Source organism: Lagenorhynchus albirostris, chromosome 17 (assembly GCF_949774975.1).
Source record: "Lagenorhynchus albirostris chromosome 17, mLagAlb1.1, whole genome shotgun sequence".
Lineage (NCBI taxonomy): Eukaryota > Metazoa > Chordata > Mammalia > Artiodactyla > Delphinidae > Lagenorhynchus > Lagenorhynchus albirostris.
Genome location: NC_083111.1, coordinates 5,246,171 through 5,266,172, shown reverse-complemented (window position 1 = coordinate 5,266,172; position 20,002 = coordinate 5,246,171). Strand labels below are relative to the sequence as shown.

The 20,002-nt window shown below is 40.9% G+C and overlaps 1 protein-coding gene across 1 annotated transcript; it reads left to right on the top strand.

The window, feature by feature from the left end:
- The first annotated feature begins 490 nt into the window (after positions 1-490).
- Positions 491-1,952, top strand: LOC132507926 (DNA repair protein RAD51 homolog 1-like). Its single transcript, XM_060127705.1, has one exon. The coding sequence runs from the start codon at positions 502-504 to the stop codon at positions 1,519-1,521; it is 1,020 nt and encodes a 339-aa protein (XP_059983688.1). The 5' UTR covers positions 491-501; the 3' UTR covers positions 1,522-1,952.
- Positions 1,953-20,002: the final 18,050 nt, after the last annotated feature.

The window sequence follows — 20,002 nt, the reverse complement described above, 5'->3', positions numbered from 1 at the left end:
GTTTTGTCTTGAGTCCTGATCTCTTTTCATTTATGACATAGAGGATAGATAGATATAAAAGTAAAAAAAATTTTAAATATGATCTTTTAAAATATGGAAACTTCCCAGGAAGTCTAGTGGTTAAGACTTCACCTTCCAACGCAGAGGGTGCAGGTTCTGTCCCTGGTCGGGGAGCTGAGATCACACATGCTTTGTGGCCAAAAAACCAAAACATAAAATATAACATAAATAAAAACATAAAATAAAAACATAATAAAAACATAACATAAATAAAAACATAAAACAGAAGCAATATTGTCACAAGTTCAATAAAGACTTTAAAAATCATCAAAAAAAAAAAAAAAAAAAAGAGGGAGTGGGTGCTGCCGCCTGAGACCGCAGCCTGAAGAGAGCTGAGACGCGCCCCAGGAGCACAGTTAGGAGCTGAAAGTCGCCTGGGTTTCGTGCAGAAGGCCGGAGCAAGGGCGTAGAGAAGTGGGGTGCAGTATTGAACACTAAGTAATGGCTATGCAGATGCAGCTTGAAGCAAATGCAGATACTTCAGTGGAAGAAGAGAGCTTTGGCCCACAACCTATTTCTCGATTAGAGCAATGTGGCATACATGCCAATGATGTGAAGAAATTGGAAGAAGCTGGATTCCATACTGTGGAGGCTGTTGCCTATGCACCAAAGAAGGAGCTAATAAATATTAAGGGGATTAGTGAAGCCAAAGCTGATAAAATTCTGACTGAGGCAGCTAAATTAGTTCCAATGGGTTTCACCACTGCAACTGAGTTCCACCAAAGGCGGTCTGAGATCATACAGATTACTACCGGCTCCAAAGAGCTTGACAAACTACTTCAAGGAGGAATTGAGACTGGATCCATCACAGAGATGTTTGGAGAATTCCGAACTGGGAAGACCCAGATCTGTCATACGTTGGCTGTAACATGCCAGCTTCCCATTGACCGAGGTGGAGGTGAAGGAAAGGCCATGTACATTGACACCGAGGGTACCTTTAGGCCAGAACGGCTGCTAGCAGTGGCTGAGAGATATGGCCTCTCTGGCAGTGACGTCCTGGATAATGTAGCATATGCTCGAGGGTTCAACACAGACCACCAGACCCAGCTCCTTTATCAAGCGTCAGCCATGATGGTAGAGTCCAGGTATGCACTGCTAATTGTAGACAGTGCCAACGCCCTCTACAGAACAGACTATTCGGGTCGAGGTGAGCTTTCCGCCAGGCAGATGCACTTGGCCAGGTTTCTGCGGATGCTTCTGCGACTTGCTGATGAGTTTGGTGTAGCAGTGGTAATCACCAACCAGGTGGTAGCCCAAGTGGATGGAGCAGCCATGTTTGCTGCAGATCCTAAAAAACCTATTAGAGGAAATATCATTGCTCATGCCTCAACAACAAGACTGTACCTGAGAAAAGGAAGAGGGGAAACCAGAATCTGCAAAATCTATGACTCTCCTTGTCTTCCTGAAGCTGAAGCTATGTTTGCCATCAATGCGGATGGAGTAGGAGATGCCAAGGACTGAATCGTTGGGTTTTTTCCTGTGATAAACCTTAAGTGCTGCAGCCTAATGGAGAGGACTGCTCCCTGAGGTTCTTCACAGGCCTCTTCCTGTTGTGACTGCCAGGAAAAGGCTTCCAGGTAAACAGCTATTATATCGGCTTTTCTTACGGTGTAAACACGAGACAGGTCAGTAGTCACAAGCTGATCTGAAATGTTTATTCCTTCTAGTATATTAATCTCTATGTGAATTCTTTGGTTTGGGGGTGTAGGTATGAAGTACCTTTGACATCATAGTGCCTTGGGGTTGACTCAGGACTAACGGCTATTGGCCAATCTTATGTCTCTAAGAGAACTAAAACTGGAGAGACCTGGCTTCTCTCACTGTCTGAATAATGTTGGGGAAAAATATGCCTGAGCTATGTGGCAAAGGGAGTGGGTCTCCTCACAGGTTTTTTTTTTCTCTGCCAGTAAAACTCTTAAATCAGAAAAATAAAAAAAGAAAAATCTAAACAAAAAAATATGAAGGTCTTTTAAAACCCTCTGGAAGTCCTGCAGAAATGTGACTGTAAAATTTATTCCGTTTCCAAGACTAAATATACTCAGTGAAAAAAATTTTATATCTATAGCTCTCTACATATAAAGGTGAATAAGAGCTGTTCTCTGCCCTCATTCAAAGTTTACTCCACTCCTAAAATGAAGACACTAGTTATTCTTTTTTTTGTTTTGTTTTGCGGTGCGCGGGCCTCTCACTGCTGTGGCCTCTCCCGTTGCGGAGCACAGGCTCCGGACGTGCAGGCTCAGCGGCCATGGCTCACGGGCCCAGCCGCTCCGCGGCATGTGGGATCTTCCCGGACCGGGGCACGAACCCGCGTCCCCTGCGTCGGCAGGCGGACTCTCAACCGTTGCGCCACCAGGGAAGCCCGTTATTCTTTTTTTAATGACTCGGTTCCCCACACTCCCAATGTGGTCTTATTCAGTACAGTGTTAATTCAGGGTATGTGCAGCATATATGGTCACCCAGTGTCTATTCTAGAATTGGCGTGGGTAGTGAGATGCTCATATGAGAGATTTCATCATAGTCTAATCCCATTGAATCACACAGGCAGTTGAAGCAGCCAGATGGATTTCTCTGTATGGCCCTTTATTTTAGGTACCACGGAACATCACTCATGGTTCCAGACTTGGAATTTATTGACACTGTCAGGATCATAGACAATAGCATCTGATTTCATGACCAAAGACACTATTCCACTATTTAATTAGTTACCACTCAAATCAGTGCCAAGGTACCAACAATAATAGGCTGGAAATATATTAAATGTTTTACAAAATAATTTTGTCTCTCTAGGATATACATGCCAAAGATGATTTTACAAGCAATTCAAAAATAAACCTTGCAGAGAAAATGTTTCTCAAACTTCATTTAACTTGACATTTGTTTATAGTCAGGAGAGAGCTTTCTGCATTTCCCCAGCTCAAAGTGAGCCCTAAGGACTTCTGATATGTCCCCCAGTGATTTAATTAAAAGGTAAATGGAAAATAGGAAGTAGAAAAACACTGATGGGAAGGAAATGAAGAAACAAGAAGGGAAGATAGGAAAAGAGCAGAGGACAGGAATGAAGTGACAGCTTCAGCATAGATGAATTAACTAAGAGGAAGAGATGCAAATACATGAAATGTGAAAACATCATCACTTGAGACCTACACAGGTGATCAACTTTGAAAGATTAGAAAAACCTAATTGAAAAATATCAAAATTATGTTGTTCTTGTTCTCTGTCATTTAATATGCTTGTTCAGTTTCTTTTCATTTTATTGTTTCCTTGTGCTCCTTGCAGATAAAAGCCAACAGATATGTAAACTAGAAGAGGTCATTCTATGGCCTTGCCTGTACCCGTATAGTGGGCTGTAGGAGCCCTGATCTGTGTGCTTTCTAGGCTGAAGAAGGCAGTGTCTGCAGGGCTAAGTCCCCTTCATTTGATGACTTTCTCAAAGCTAAATGCCCCTCAGACACTGGGGCTGCACTGATTCCCTAACTGAGTCATAGGGCAGCTCTTGGGTGTGGGGAATACCTGAGATAGAGACGGACACGTGCTCCCAGGCCATCGTAGGCCACCTTCCAGTCACATGCAAAGCAAAGGAGCAGACTCACCCATACTTTTCTCCAGACACAAAATTAAATTGATTTCATATGTGAATGGATAAAAAGATGGATGACTATATGCATTTTTCAGTTCTGTTCTGTTTATCGTAAGTGACATGTGAGGGAGTTTATGAATGGTGAACTTCAGGCTTTGAGGACCTAATTACACCCTGGAATTATGCTTAAGTCGCAAAGGGCCATGTTTAGGTGATATTTATCTCTAAGTGGCTTGCATTAAAACCCTACTAAGCCCTTATCATAAACGTAAATTATAGGGAAGATTGCCTATTTGTGGAAATGAACAGTAGACAACTTATTAATTTCCTGACATTATTCAGCATCCCATTACTGGTATTATAACCATAAATAAACTGGTATTTACGGTTATAATAATTATGTAAGCAACACTGATTCTAAATCCTATAATATTTCAACTAAATTTCACCAATAGTCAACTCTCCTGGGAATATTCAATGTTATAGTAATCATGGGGTAGAGAGCGCCGGAGTCGGGATATGCATTTAAGGGAAGTTTGTAGGATAAAGGAGAACACAACTCAGGATCACAGACAAGTGCATAAATAGAAAACAAGCAGAAATATGAAAATCAATCCACAAAGATATTTATTCACCGTATGTATTCAAAACTCCACCCGTTCGCTGCACAGGACGCCATTTTCTAATAGGGATGGAAGTTGGAGGACAGAGCAGAAGGTACACTGAAGGATCACCCGTGCCCTCTTCTCTCTCTCCCACATTGCCCATCCGTATCTTCAGCTCTCTCAAAATCTAAAGACCTGGATCTTACGAAGCTTCTCCTTCTCTGAATGCATGGCTGCGATTCTTTGGGGAAAGTCACTTGGATTTAGAAACATCGTAAGTCTGCAGAGAAGCCATTCACAGCTTCAGCCCCAGACTTTGTCGGAAACGTCCTGCTATAGACAGAAAACTCTGGGTTGACTCTGTGAAATTCTTTGCCTTTCCCAGAGAAATCCATTTGGTCCTCACCTCCTGATTCCCTTTGGCGACCAGCTTCAGGCCACATCATCAGCCTCCCCATGAACGGCCAGTCGGCTGCAGCCTGAAGCCCCTGAGTTGATCCCTGCTCAGTCCCTGACCACCGCTTGTACTAACCCCCTGGCCGATTAGCTTAGGTGCTCACCTGCGTGGATCCAGGCCAGGTGTTTCAGGCAAGGACCAGTTTGACATAAAGCTATTGCTAGACGCATCTTGCCTGACTCAGACACTCTCCCCCTACCCTGGCCCTTTCCTGAGCACTGGTCTATTCAAATCCATCTGCTTCCCGTCCTAATAGGGAACTGACGAATTCTTTCCAACAAAAATAGAAAATGAAAGTCATGTAATTATACACGGCAGTGAAAAATGACTGTGACTTCAAATCCCCTCTATTTTCCTGTCTGGAACAAACTGTATTACAAATAATTACCCAGAAATATATCCCTTACTCTTGGGATTGAAAACTATTAGGCAAAATGTCTATATATGATCGATGTTCTGTTAGAAAAAGAAAAAAACACAAAAAACAGAGAATGCCATGTTTCATTTTTTCAGATGCTGGGGTTTGCTGTAAAATGTCCAGTGATTTTAGCATGAACACACATTACTACATAGAAGCCAACTTTATTTTCACCTTTATTTTCTTAGAAAGAGAGAAAATAAAGGAGAAATAAAACTTTCGAAATATTCATTCAATGACCAACTATAACACCACCTTCACATGATTATGTTGGAATCAATACATTTGTTCAGTTTAGTAAGTTTAGATGTGGGTTTCCAGGGCAGGAGTGAAACAAGAGTTCCATTATGGCCTCATATAAAGACATAGAACAATCTTTGTGTTTTTTTAAATTACATAATACCGGGAACAGGTAAGCGACCTTTGTTCTAGCTATGGATACAAAACACCTATGAAACAGAATCAGAATGGTAATTATTAACATAAGATGTCTTTTGTTTAAAACAGAAATCGAGCCATAATTTCAAACACGTGTGACCATGTATTTCATATGCATGTCACACACGTGTATATATGTTCACACATACATATTAAATGTCCTAATTTGGTAGACTTCTAATCATGGTAAATAATATAGCACCAGGATCCTCCCAGGACCACATACTTGTGTCACAAGCATGGGAGTAAGGTAACTGGCAGATACAGCAACAAGGAGTAGCCCGAAAGCAGATGATATAACTGAACGGTGAAATGTTCTCCTACTGCAGGCCTGGACCTTACTCCAGGTACCACGTCTCAGTACCTGTCTCTCCATAGCCATGTGAGTATAAAAAGGTAAGTAAAATTGTTTTGAAACTATGCAGGATTAGGGGTCATCCCTAGCAGGGATCTCAACCCTGGCTGCCCTTTCGAATCAAGTATAGAGTTTCTAAAGATAAATACCTGCACAGGGATCCATTTTTTGTCTTTTTTCTAACAGAATATAAATCAGAATTTCTTTAAGGTCAGCCTGGGCATCAGTATTTTAAGGTTCCAGGTGATTCTATTAAGCAACGCAGTCATGACTGAAAGCTACTGTACATTGTCAAGTGTGTTAAATTTGCACAGCGGTAACCAGGCTGTGCCTTTCTCATATCCTTCTACTCAGTTAAAAATATCAGAACGTGGGCTTCCCTGGTGGCACAGTGGTTGAGAGTTTGCCTGCCGAGGCAGGGGACACAGGTTCATGCCCCGGTCCGGGAAGATCCCACATGCCACTGAGCGGCTGGGCCCGTGAGCCATGGCCGCTGAGCGTGCGCGTCCGGAGACTGTGCTCCGCAACGGGAGAGGCCACAACAGTGAGAGGCCGGCGTACCGCAAAAAAAAAAAAAAAAAAAAAAATCAGAACATTCAGTTTGCTTAATAAGCAATAGTGAAACAAACAAGCAACACCCTACCCAAAAAAAGAGTTCAGCCATGCATACCCGTGTATTAAGATTACTTGAAGTTAGAATTGAAATGTGATTTGGAGGCTCTATGCCCACTCCTTCAATGTACTGGTAAGAAAGTGAGGTTCAGAGCTAGAAGACCTTGGCTCAGGTCCCACATTGAATGAACAGAAGAATCAGTGCTAGAAAACACTTCCCAAGAGCCTACGTCCCTAGTCCTTCCAACAGATATTTATTGTCACCTATGTCATATTCCAGACACTACCCTGGGTGCTAGGAATAGAAAAATGAACCAGATATAGGAGGTGCCCTAAAGGGTTTTAGTGGGGAAGACAGGTTGGAAAGAGAGAAGACACACACACACACATGCCCCAAACAAAGCCATGGAGAAAATACCAAACGTAACTTTTATTCAGAGTTTGCTACTTGCCGGGCACTGCTTGAATGGCTTGGTTCTCTCATTTAATCCTCACATGAGTTAGACCAATGCTTTTCAAACTTCAGGAGGCAGAGAAATCACCCCGGGACCTTGTGAAAATGTAGGTTCCAAATCAACAGCTCAGGGTGGAGCCTGAAAGGCAGAGACATCTCTAAGGAGCTCCCCGGTGGTGATAGTATTCAAGGACCAGTCCTTGGACAGCGGTGTTTGGACTATGGTTCTCACATAGAGCTGCACGTTAGATTCTCCTGGAGAGGGGGAGAGTGACACCTGCTGGTCCCTGAGTCTCACCCGAAACGAGGAACCGGGATTGCGGGGAAGGGAGCCTGGGCCTCTGTACTCTTTCAAGTCCCGAACACGATCTGCACATGCATCTAGGAGTGAGAACCGCTGCTTCCGAAGTAGGAACTTCCCTGTTTCAAGTGAGAAATCTGAAGCTTCTAGATGGTCAGTGGACTGCCTGAGGTCACAGGGCTGGAAAGTGGTAGGCCTGGGACTCAAATCTGGACAGTTAGCTGTCGGATCTGTACTCATGACCTTCACTAACGTGTTCTCTTTACATTCTGTAATAAGAGAGCATCAGGCTTTTAATCAGAAAATAATTCTACAATGATAGGTAGTATCATCATCTTTGACTCCAGTTAGTTTGTTGTATTTTTATATTTGTTAGTTAGTTTGTTGTATTTTTATATTTGGGTGACAAAACCTGTTGGGATTCTAATACAGTCAGGGTTGTAATAATTCGCCATCTCCCTCAACTTTGAACAAAGAAGGAAATGTTTCCATCAAAGGCACATGGGCTTTTAGCTCCTTTTGTGAAATGAGGGAGGGAGACCCAAGGGTGGCAGCAGGTTGAGGAGGAAAAGATGAGTTCCAGGGAGATTTCTTTTTTTAAGCAACATCCTGTTTTGTCTTAATTATTTTTACAGGAAACTGCAGATTATTTTACTGGCTAATCACACTTAAAGAAAAAACAAAACAGTTTTCTTGTAAATCTACTGATGTGTAGGCAAATCTTAGGAGACAACAAGTAAAGATAAGTAAGTTGATCCAACTGTGTACAACCATTGTGCCCAGCATGGGAGAACGTCCACTGCCTTCAAACATTTCCATTTCAGCATCACAAAGAAACAAATACCACACAACGTGTTTTCCTTTTTTTCCCTAAATCCCCTAAGAGGATCAATATGTGTGGTTTAGATCAGCCATTTTCATCTCATGATGTGTTCTAAGAGAAACATATTTCTATCACAGAAGCATAAAGAAATCTCTTCCAGATAAAATTTGATGTCAGTTAAGACTTTTAAAATATGAAAACCTAAGAATGGAAGGTTTTAATTTCAAAATGAGGTACCTCACTCACAAAGTAATAAGAAAATAAATCTCAGAATCAAAAAAATAATGTTTTCTAAAGATTCTCTTTTGTTAGTCCCAGGGTCACCTCTATCCGCCTCTAATGGGGACAGAATGAAACTTCGTGTGCGCCGCCCAGTTAGTGTTCTTTTGAGATCTGATTTGCATGAAACTCTAAAGCAGCCAACATTTCCAGCTGGTACAGAGAGACGCTCTTCTAAAACCCAAGATGCATCCCCCAAACTTAACTTTAGCAGTGCAGTTATGGTCTGAATAATGAGATCCTGTTTCAGATGTCAAGGTGACATTTTAAATCTTATAAAGTATACATATATATCTACTTTAAAACTTTTAAAATATAAATATATATAAAATACATATATTTATTGGCTTTCATTTAGCCAGGCATGGGTTGTCCAAAAATATTATCCTCACAGAAATGCAATCTTCTATCTTCCCCTTTGATTACTATTGTTAGAGAGCAATGGCATAGCAAGAAATAGTAGGTCCTATTTGCAACTCGACTACTGCCTTCTTTCTAATTCTGTCTTCTAAAAGCTGAAATAAATTGAAGGAAACATTGAGGTAAGAGTTACAGACAAAAATTCTATCTTCCAGCAACAGCAGCGACCACTAAAGAGGTAATGACCGCAAAGGATTGCTTTGGAATGTCAGCAGATAAACCAATTAGAGTAGGAATGAAGACACACTCAGAAAAGACACACAGGCATGCTGGAAAGTCCCCTGTATTTGTAATCATTTTTCGACAACCTAACAGATTAGTACATATTTTGACCTTCCAAAGACGATAGACAATTCCTGTTCTGGCCACAAAGCAGCCCCATTGCTCCAAGGTGCTCCCTCATACAAGTTAAAAGCCCTGGTCATAATACAATAAGCATAGGATGTCTCTGAAAGGTAGAAAGACAAAAGTGGGGCTACCTAGGGACACTTGGACTTGAGGAACAACATAAGGACATGCTTTGTTTCCTTATTGTTCTCCATGCATCCTACCAGGGCACTGCAGAACCTCCAGCCCAGAATTACCCACGGTACAGACAAAAAAGCTCCAAGGAAGCTCCTCACATGGCCTCTCTCTCTATACACTCACACAGAGGAAAAGCATGCTTCCAAACTACAATATGCAAAAAGGGGAAATATTTACGCACAACTTATGTTTTTTAAGTTGTAGTTTTCATGCCAGTTTTCAAAGGATGTTCTCAAGACCGATTTTGTAGAACTGCATAGTCATAGAAACAGTGCAAACTTTTGATCTTACTCCTAAGAGAAATGTGTTTAAAAAGGTGATGTTACCTCTCTCTGGTCAGGGATGGGGACGCTCAGACATTCTGTGACAAATACATGCCCCAGACCCTCTTCTGACCCCGAAGTCGCCCAAGCTTCTTGCTAACAGGTGGCTGCTTGTAACATCCAGCTGCGGAAATAGCTCCTTGATAGCCCAACAGCTTTTGCTGAAGTTTTAGCTGCTGGAAACAGTGTTCAGGGTGATTCTCAAGCATCGTGAAAACTCGTTTCACTACCTGGATTGTGCTTCCAGGTGCTCCAGTTGCCAGATAAACAAGAAGAGAGCATGAAGAAGGGAAGAACACCCCGGCACCCGCAGGAAAGCCACGTGGAAGCTTTGTGGCTCTGTGGCCTTCCCCCCTTCCTGAAGAAATAAAACTGATTAAAGTTTTTCTGAATAAGGGTTCAATGAAAAAGCTTTTCAACCATCATGTTCTCCTATTCATTCATTCATCGAGCACTGAACGTTCCGTGTGCTCAAGGCACTCTGCACTCTGTAGAGAAATGAGAAGCAAATACTCTGTCCTCAAATAAATTCCAGTCTACTACAAGATAAACCAATTAAAAGATATAAATGGAGTAAAAGCTGTGTTCAATAAACTCACCGTGGACTTCCCTGGTGGCGCAGTGGTTGAGAGTCCGCCTGCCGAGGCAGGGGACGCGGGTTCGTGCCCCGGTCCGGGAAGATCCCACGTGCCGCGGAGCGGCTGGGCCCGTGAGCCATGGCCGCTGAGCCTGCGCGTCCGGAGCCTGCGCTCCGCAACGGGAGAGGCCACAACAGTGAGAGGCCCGCGCACAGCAAAAAAATAAATTTAAAAAAAAATAAACTCACCATGCAGTGAGAGGAGGAGGCATTACGGAAATGTCCGGGCTGAGTCTTAAGCTGGAATTAACCAGATGAAGAGGGTTGTTCCAGGCGCAAGGACGGGAATGTGCCTGAAAGCTTTTCAACGCGACAGAAGAGTGGTATGACATGGGCCTTTGAAAGTGAGCAGAGACCAGACGATGGGAGCCTTGACTGTCCTGGTAACAGTTTTAAATTTTATCCTGAAATAATGAGACACTACTGAAGAATTTCAAGAAGGGGTAACTGAGTAAATGTCACAGATGTGATTAGTTCCGGAAAAGGCACGAGCTTAGCATATTGCTTGTTGGCTAATCTGGAGTTAATTAGGAGGAGAGGAACCCCTCCAGGGCAGTGGTTTCCCAAACTTGTCTGCACTCTGGAATCTCCCGGGAGAATCTGAAAATATACTCATGCATCTCAACCCCAGGGCTGCACTCTGGCCTGAGCTTTAGAACTTTTACAAGATTCTCAAGTGAGTCTACTGTGCCGGCAAGTTTAGGGACCGTTGCCTAGAGAGACATGTAGGGTTAGGAGAGAAAAGAGACGGGGAGAGAGTCACAGTAAAGGCGTTGGCAGAGAAAGAGCAGACTGCAGAGGAGAATGAGGGAACAGTAGGGGAAAGGAAAACTAGAAAAGAGCAGTTTCCTGGAAGAAGGAGAAGAGAGAGGCAGCATGGAAGGTCAATCAACTAGAGTATCAGGATGGACAAATGACCCCTGGGTTTGGCCTCTAGAAGGACTTAGGTGGCCTTGTAAGAGTAGTTCTAACATGTTGGGCTCTAGATTCTGGTGGGTTCTAGAACGAATGGAAAATGAGAGGGTGAAGATCATTTTCAACAAACTTGCTACAAAGGAAGAACTAGAGGCTTAGTTTATCAAGAGACTTCTGCAGTAGAGGGAAGATGGGTCTTCTCTCCCCCAACATTACGAGTGTCCTTCCAGGTTAGTAATAACTTATATCTTCTCTAGTCATCCTTCACCCTCTACCCAAATGATCCCCATAAAAACCTCACTCTACAAGTCTGTTAAACAAATGTTTCTTCTTCATAGCACCTACCTGTGCTGACACATTAAAACATTTCTTCTATTAGTACTTCATCCTTAGCTCTGCCTTCCTTTGGGGAAACTTAAGCACTCTGGTTGGAGAAAGAGGTTAGGATTTGGCATGTAGGAATGGAAATCAACTTGTGTGTGCTTTTATTGTTAGAGGAGCTCTCTGTTGCCTTGGAAACCACAGTCTATGTGGAAGGAGCGGTGTATTTTGTGGGTGAATGACAGAGCAGTCAGGTATGCTCTGTGTAAACGTTGTGCATCTGTGTGAAGAAGCCTTGGCGAAGCTTTGCAGGCAGTAGGACCACAACTGGGTTTTGGTATGTCACATGTCTGCTAAAGTATATTTCCAAAATGCTTCTTGGGTGGAGAAAATATTACAAGAAACATAACTTTGTGAGTTTTCCTGTGACTCCATGCCTCACAGAAAGTACAGCCAAACGAAAGAAAATGGTCCAAAGCCTTAGCCACGTACCGGCATACCTCAGAGATATTGTGGGTTCGGTTCCAGACCACCTCAATAAAGTGAATATTGCAATAAAGCAAGTCATACGAAATATTTGGTTTCCCAGTGCATATAAAAGTTATGTTTACACCATACTGTAGTCTATTGAGTGTGCAGTAGCATTGTGTCTAAAAAGACAATGTGTATATCTTAATTTAAAAATACTTTCTTGCTGAAAAAGGGTGGGAGGGGGATGGAAAAGGGGAAGAAGCTAAACAAGGATGTGGTTTCAGGTAAACTCCCAGACTCAGCTTGATCCCACAGAGGAACTCTAGGTGTAAATGATGCTTCAGAGTCCGTACTGACCAAGGCAAAGGCTTTTGTATCCTGGCACCAGTCAGACGTTAGTTAACGGCTGTCCAGAGCATGTAAACTTTCAGGCACCTCCTTCCCTACCATGTCCTGAAAAGAGTTGTGGATTCTGTGTTAGCAGGAAAAATGTACGGAATTGAAGAGCAGGCAGGAATGGTCAAAGAGGTCCAGGGAATCTGGGCAAAGAACTGACAGAGTGTCCTTCACCCATCTGAGAGTGGAGGGAATTGAAATTCCCAGATGTTCCTGTTTGCTCGAAATTCCACGCTGCTGCGCCACTAAAATACTTTGTCCTGTTATCCATCCACTGTTGTCCACTCGATCAATCTGCCCCTGTCCATGTCCCAAGATATTTTCTAATTTCCTTTGATTTCTTCTTTGACCCATTGGCTGTTCAATACTATGTTGTCAGTTGTCCCACATTTGTAAATTTTTCAGTTTTCATTCTGCTTTTGATTCTAGTTTCATTCCATTGTTGTTGGAAAAGATACCTGACATGATTTCAATCTTCTAAAATTTGTTAAGACTTGTTTCGTGACCTAACATGGAATATATCTTGGAGAATATTCTGTGTACACTTGAAAAAAATGCTTATTCTGCTGCTGTCGGGTGGAAGGTTCTATATATATATGTTAGGTCCATTGATCTATACTGTTGTTCAAGTCTGCTGCTTCTGTACTGATTTCTGTCTGAAAGTTCTATCTGTTATTGATAGTGAGGTACTGAAGTCTCCTACTATTTCTGTATTGCTGTCTATTTCTCCCTTCGGTTCTATCAATGTTTGCTTTATATTTATATTGAGGTGTTTTGATGTCGGGTGCATGTATATTTATAATTGTTATATCTTCCTGATGAATTGAGACTTTAATCATCATATAATGTTCTTTTTTGTCTCTTGTGACAGTTTTTGATTTAAAGTACTTCCTTCTCCAGGGATAAGCTGGGAGCTTGGATGTTCTCCTACCTGTTTGCTTTGCACTGACTGGTGTGGGGAAAAGGGGTTGGGGGGACTTCTCATACTGATTGAATTAAGAACTTCCAAATAGTCATGTTTTGTTACTTAAAAGTGTTCTTTAAAAACTCAGTACTATATGATAATCTTCGCACCTCTTCAACTGAAAATGGGACCTTTCCTAGTCTGTAGATATCCTTGAAGAAATGTGATTAATGCTTGATTTCTTCTCAAATGCATTGTTGTTCTATGAAGGGTGTCAATCTCTGTGTATGCTGCAAGGCTGAAAACTCACTTTCAGGTGGTTAAGTGTTAGACTAATGTCTTTCAATGGCTCTCAGTGAAGGCATGTAAAAATATACATGTGTATCTCTGTTTGGAGGGGGGGTGGTGTGGAATTTCTTAGTTGTCCTGATCACCAGGGAATGTTACTGGCATTCAGTGGGTAAGATTCATGTATGGACAATGAAAAAAAGCTTCTTCTTCCAAATACCACCAGCCTACCCCTTGATACCTACATGCCATAACCTCTCGTTAACAGAGCTCTTCATAGAGGCAGTCCAGCTAGCATATGATGACAGCAAAGAGTAGAGGCAAGGTGCAAATAAGGAGCATGGGTTTTGAAATCAGGGATTTAAACAGAAGTTTAATTTCCTCACTATGATGTGTAACTTGGGCTGAGTCTCTCATCTTCCCTAAATCTCCATTCCTTTAAATGTAATGGGGACAGCAATACATAGCTAACAGAACTGGGCTGAAGAGTAAATGGTGTTATACATAAGACATGTGGTAGGTATTTGAAACGGTACATGCTTTTCTCCCCCTTTTTTTTCCTGGTAAAATCAGCCTTGAGTCGTTTTTCCATAAGCTTCTGATCTTGCCCACTTCTCTAAGAATATGAGAACAGCCCCATTGAGAAGTACTTCAGGTACTTATTTGCTTGAACACAAAGTGTATTTAGTCTCCTCGTTTCTCTCCTTTCTGCTGGAAAACTAATAGTCATTTATTATTGAGAAAAGTAGAAAGCTTTTAGGTCAGATGTACAGAAAGTAGAGTGAAAAGGGAAATCATAGCTATGATTTGGGTAGAAAGAGAAGAGCCATGATGCAGGAAGAAAGCTACACACTTGAGTGTCTGTAGCATAGCTCTGCCCAATAAATGAGGCTCTGCCCAGTAAATGAGGCTCATTGTGCTGCTTCCTGAGTGATCAAGAAGAACATCCAGTTATAACCTGTACACTATGTTTAACAAGCGCAAAGAACTGTGTGGAAAAAAAGTTAATGTATCATATGTTTTTTAATAAACTTTTGTTAAAGTGCTAAGTATCAGTTAATCTGGAGAGTCACCTATGTAAATTAACACGTGTCTCAATAGGAATAGATCAAAGCAGGATTTTATATGCTATTTATTTAGCATTAAAACGAAAAAAAGCCAACAAAATCAGGAAACTTGTGCATTGCTTCTGTGGTCAGTAGATCTATATAATGCATCCACATAGCAAAATCTAGCATTGAATGACAAAAGTCCGAAACATCGCAGTTTTAAATCCAGTTAAACCAAATACAAAGAAAAAACAAAGATGACTGCTAATCCTGAGGATAAAGAAATTACAAATGTGAATAAAAGGATCTGAACCATGACCCTGTCTCTCTCACAAAGCAAAGATCAAATGCAAAAAACTCCATAAGACTTCAGTTGGTAGTTCAGAAGAACTGGCTGACCATCGAAGTTTAACCCAGAAAAATATGAAGGACTATTTTTCCCAGATATAAAGAATACTTCAGGAGTATTTCCAAACGCTTTTCCAGGATAAAAGGAAGAAATTATCCCAACAAACTAAAGTCCAGGCCAGATGGCCTCACCGATAAATTCCAGCAAACATTTAAAGAAGAATTGATGCCAAGGCTTCTCAAGCAATTCCAAAAAATATAAGAGGGAATACACCCCGACTCATTCTATGAGGCCAGTGTTAGCCTAATGCCAAAGCCAGAAGACACCACAAGAAAATAATACCATAGATCGAGCTCCCTTACAGATATTGATGTGAAAATTCTCAACAAATTACTAGCAAACTAAATCCAACAGCATGTTAAAGGGATTATATGCCATGACTAAGTGGGGTTTATCCCAGGAATGCAAAGATAAGAATATCAATCTATATAATATACTGCATTAATAGAATAAAGAAACAGACCAAGTGATCATATCAATTAACACAGAAAAAGCATTTGAATATTTAACAAACACCCCTTCATGATAAAAACACCCAGAAAACTGGGAATGGAGGAAACTTTCTCAACATGATAAAAAGGCATTAATTAAATACCCACAACTAACATTGTACTCAATTGTGAAAGTCTGAAAACTTTTCGTCTAAGATCAAGAAAAAGACAAAGGGCTTCCCTGGTGGCGCAGTGGTTGAGAGTCTGCCTGCCGATGCAGGGGACACGGGTTCGTGCCCCGGTCCGGGAGGATCCCACATGCCAGGGAGCGGCTGGGCCCGTGAGCCATGGCCGCTGAGCCTGCGTGTCCGGAGCCTGTGCTCCGCAGCGGGAGAGGCCATAACAGTGAGAGGCCCGCGTACCACACACACACAAAAAAAGACAAAGATGCCCAGTTTCATCACTGCTATTCAACATTGTGCTGAAAGTTCTATTCAGACCAACTATTAGGCAAGAAAAATCAATAAAAGGTATCAAAATTGGAAGAGAATAAATAAAACTATCTCTATTCACAAAAGACATCATATATATAGGAAATCTAGGGAATTCATAGAAAAAATTACTCAAGATAATAAATTCAGCAAAATTGTACACTACAAGATCTACACACAGAGATCAGCTGTGTTTCTTTACACCAGCAGTGGGCAATCTAAAAAGTATATTAATAAAACTGTTCTATTTACAATAGCATCCAAAAGAATAAATATCCTAGGTATGCATTTAACCAAGAAGGTGAAAGACTGATACACCGAAAACTACGAGCATTGCTGAAAAAAATTAAACAAAGACTTAAATAAAATGGAAAGACAGCCATGCTTATGGACTGGAAAACTTAATATTGTTAAGATGGCAGTCATACCCAAACTGATTTAAAGATTCACTGCATTCTTTATCAAAATTCTAATGGTCTTTTTTGCAGATATGGAAAAGCTGATCTTCAAATTCATAGGGACTTGCAAGGGGCTCTGAATAGTCAAAACAATGCTGGAAAAGAAAAATTTGGAGGACTCACACCTCCCAGTTTCAACACTTACTACAAAGCTACAGTCATCAAGGAGGTAATAATAGACATATAGATCAATGGAATGGAATTGAGAGTCCAGAAATAAATCCAGACGTCTATAGTCAATTGATAATTGACAAGAGTGTCAAAACTATTCAAAGGGGGAAAAATAGTCTTTTGAATGAATGGTGTTGAGACAACTGCGTATTTACATGCAAAAGAATGAATGCCTACCTTGCACCATATGCAAAAATTAACTTAAAAGGAGTCAGTGACTTAAATATAAGGGGTAAGGCCATAAAACTCTTAGAAGAAAACATAGAAGTAAATCTTGATGACTGTAGATTTGGTAGTGGATTCTTAGACATGCTACCAAAAACACAAACAGGAAAAGAAAAAGCATTAAGTTGTACTTCATCAAAATGTAAAATTTTTGTGCATCAAAAGACGTAATCTAGAAAGTGAAAAGGCAACCTACAGAATGGGAAAAATATCTGTAAATTATGTACCTAAAAAGTCTAATAACCAGACTATATAAGGAACTCTTACAACTCAAGAACAAAAAGACCAAACAATTTAAAAATGGGCAAATCATTTGAAGAGAAACTTCTCCAGGGAAGATATACAAATGAACAACAAACACATGAAAAGTTGCTCAATATCATTAGTCATTAGGAAAATGCGAATCAAAACCACAAAGAGACACCACTTCATACCCACTAAGATGGCTATTTTTTTAACCAGAAAATAACAAGTATGGCGAAGATGTGAAGAATTTGGAACTCTCGTACAACAATGATAGAAAAATAAACTGGTTCACCTGCAGTGGAAAATAATTTGGCCATTCCTCAAAAGATTAAACATAGAATTACCATATGACCCAGTTATTCCACTCTTAGGTATAGATCTACAAGAAATGAAAGCAGGCACTCACACAAATACATGTACATGCATGTGCATAGAAGCACTGTTACTATAGCCAAATGTCCATCAACAGATGAGCAAATAAACAAATTGCGGCATATACACACGGTGGAATATTATTCGGCCATAAAAAGGAATGAATTACTAATATATGCTACAACATGAGTGAACCTCAAAAACATTATGCTTAGTGGAAGGAGCCAGTCTCAAAGCTCACAGATGACATGACTCCACTTATATGAAACACCCCAAATCAGCAAATCCATTGAGACAGGAAGCACATTAGTGGTTTTGGGGCACTGGGGAGAGGGGTAGTGGGGAGTTAACAGGTATGGGTTTTCCTTTTGGGGTGATTAAAAAGTTTTGGATTTAGATAGAAGTCCCGGTTGCACAGCATTGTGAATATACTAAATACTGTTGAATTGCTCACTTTAAAAATGGTCAGTTTTATGTGAATTTCACCTCATTTAAAAAAAACAAGGAATTATGCTTGTGTTTCGTTATTGTAATAAAACAGCATAACCCCATATGGGCTAAAGAAATGCAGAAGGAAAGGTTCCCTAACTTTAGTACTAGTTTTAATCCAAGAATTCCAGACCTAAAATCTTAGTTCTGGAAAGAATTGTAACATCTGTTTACCAGCCCACCCACCTGCCGCTCCAATCCCTGCTGCTGGATCTTCCACTTGGTTCCCTCAGCCCCTGCTTAGACCCTGGCAGAGGCTCACACCCCTGAGGCAGACAATTCCTTTTTTGAATAGTTCTATTAGAAAGTTCCGTCACGTAATCAGCTGAAATAGGCCTCCCTGTGTGACAAATAGAAGAAATAATGAACTTCATATCAAGATAGAAGTGGGGTCAGCCTTGCAACCTCCTGGGATGGCTCTGATGATACATTTTACAAGAATTCCAACTGTGTCTGTTATTCAAAAGCAAGTTCACATTCAGAAGTAATCACTCTGATTTCCCTTCTTTGTCAGAGTTCAAACAGACTGCAGACATTCAGATCAACCCACCCAGTGATGCCGTATGTGGTAATTAATTTCTTTTTAAGTTTTAATTCTCAACAGTTGCTCTGAGAATTCTGACTTGGAAACCCACTCGAGGCATCACCTTTGACCAGAGATGAGACTGGAAAAACAGAGGCATGAGCCCTCAGTACAGAATTATGATGTGATCTGTGAAGTTAAGAGAGCCAGTATACCAGGTAAAACGGTAGCGATGAAATTGACCACAAGACCTATGCCAACACTGACATTTGCACTCGTGCAAACACACACGCATGCCCTCTGTTAAATGCCGTACACATGCTATTTCACTTAATTCTCTCAACAATCCCATGAGATAGGTAATATAGTACTCCCATTTTACAGATGGGGAAATTGAGGTAGAGTTAGGGTTAGGAATTTACTCAAGGTCACACACTTAGTAAATAGTGAACTGCGTGTGACACAGCTTAGAAGTGAAGCTCTTTACCACTGTGATTTTCTGCCTGGAGATGGAAAATCCTAGTCTAGGTGTTGCCATGAACTGTTTGCTTTCAGTACAATCATTTGATTTGTCTCTTTCTGCCTCTCTTCCCCCACTCCCTTCTCTCCTCCTCCCCCTCGACTTCTCCTTCTTCTCTCTTTTTCTCTAAAACAATAGAATTGCACTAGATTGTATGTTTGGTACACTTTTCTCTTGTTTTCACGGAACTGTGAACCTACACTATGAATAGTTCAGTACAACAAGTAATAGGTACGGGGCAAGTGTCCCTGAGATTATTCTTGAAGATCTTCTTTCTCAGGGTGAAAACCACTTATTTAAACTGAACTCAAAATGGTTTACTGGTTTCACAGACAGAGAAATGTAAAATTTCAAAAGACTTGAGCCAGCTTTGACTTTCGCTGATAAGTGATTCATTTATTTCCCAATATGAGGGCAGAAGAGGTAAGTAAATTGCCTGGAAACAATACACTCACGTTATTTTGGAAGGTTCGTGTTTTAAATGAATCTTAAATAAGTTCTGTTATTGACGTTGTCAGCTTTCAGCGGCTGTTACTGAATATTTTTGCCCCTTTGGCACAATTGTCCATCATGCAAAATGAGCGCCACCCGATCAGAGCTCCAGGGGAGGGGCTGCGTCTTCCATTTCTCTTTCACATCTAATAACCACCATTATCATCTAATACCTAGAGAGATGAGCCTTAAAATAAACATCCTTCCAGATTCCTCCATAAACTATAATTATATTTCAAAATGAAAAATCACATTTCCCATTTTGAAATATAATTGCCTTTGCTAAGATGTGAATAAATGATCAAAATACAGCTGTTTCTAAAAGCTTGTAAATGTCTTTTCATACTTTTCTGTAGCTGCACTTTTTTTCCCATGTAACACAATTTTCAGTCACTTATCTTTAGTGTCCACAATCACCTCGCATTGACACAGACATAAATTCATCTGATTATTTGCAAGTAGGAAAGACAAATCTGTTTCACAGAGTTCCTTTGCAACAAATATGGCTGATAGCAGTGCATTAAAAAATCTGCAAGCATGGTTAAAA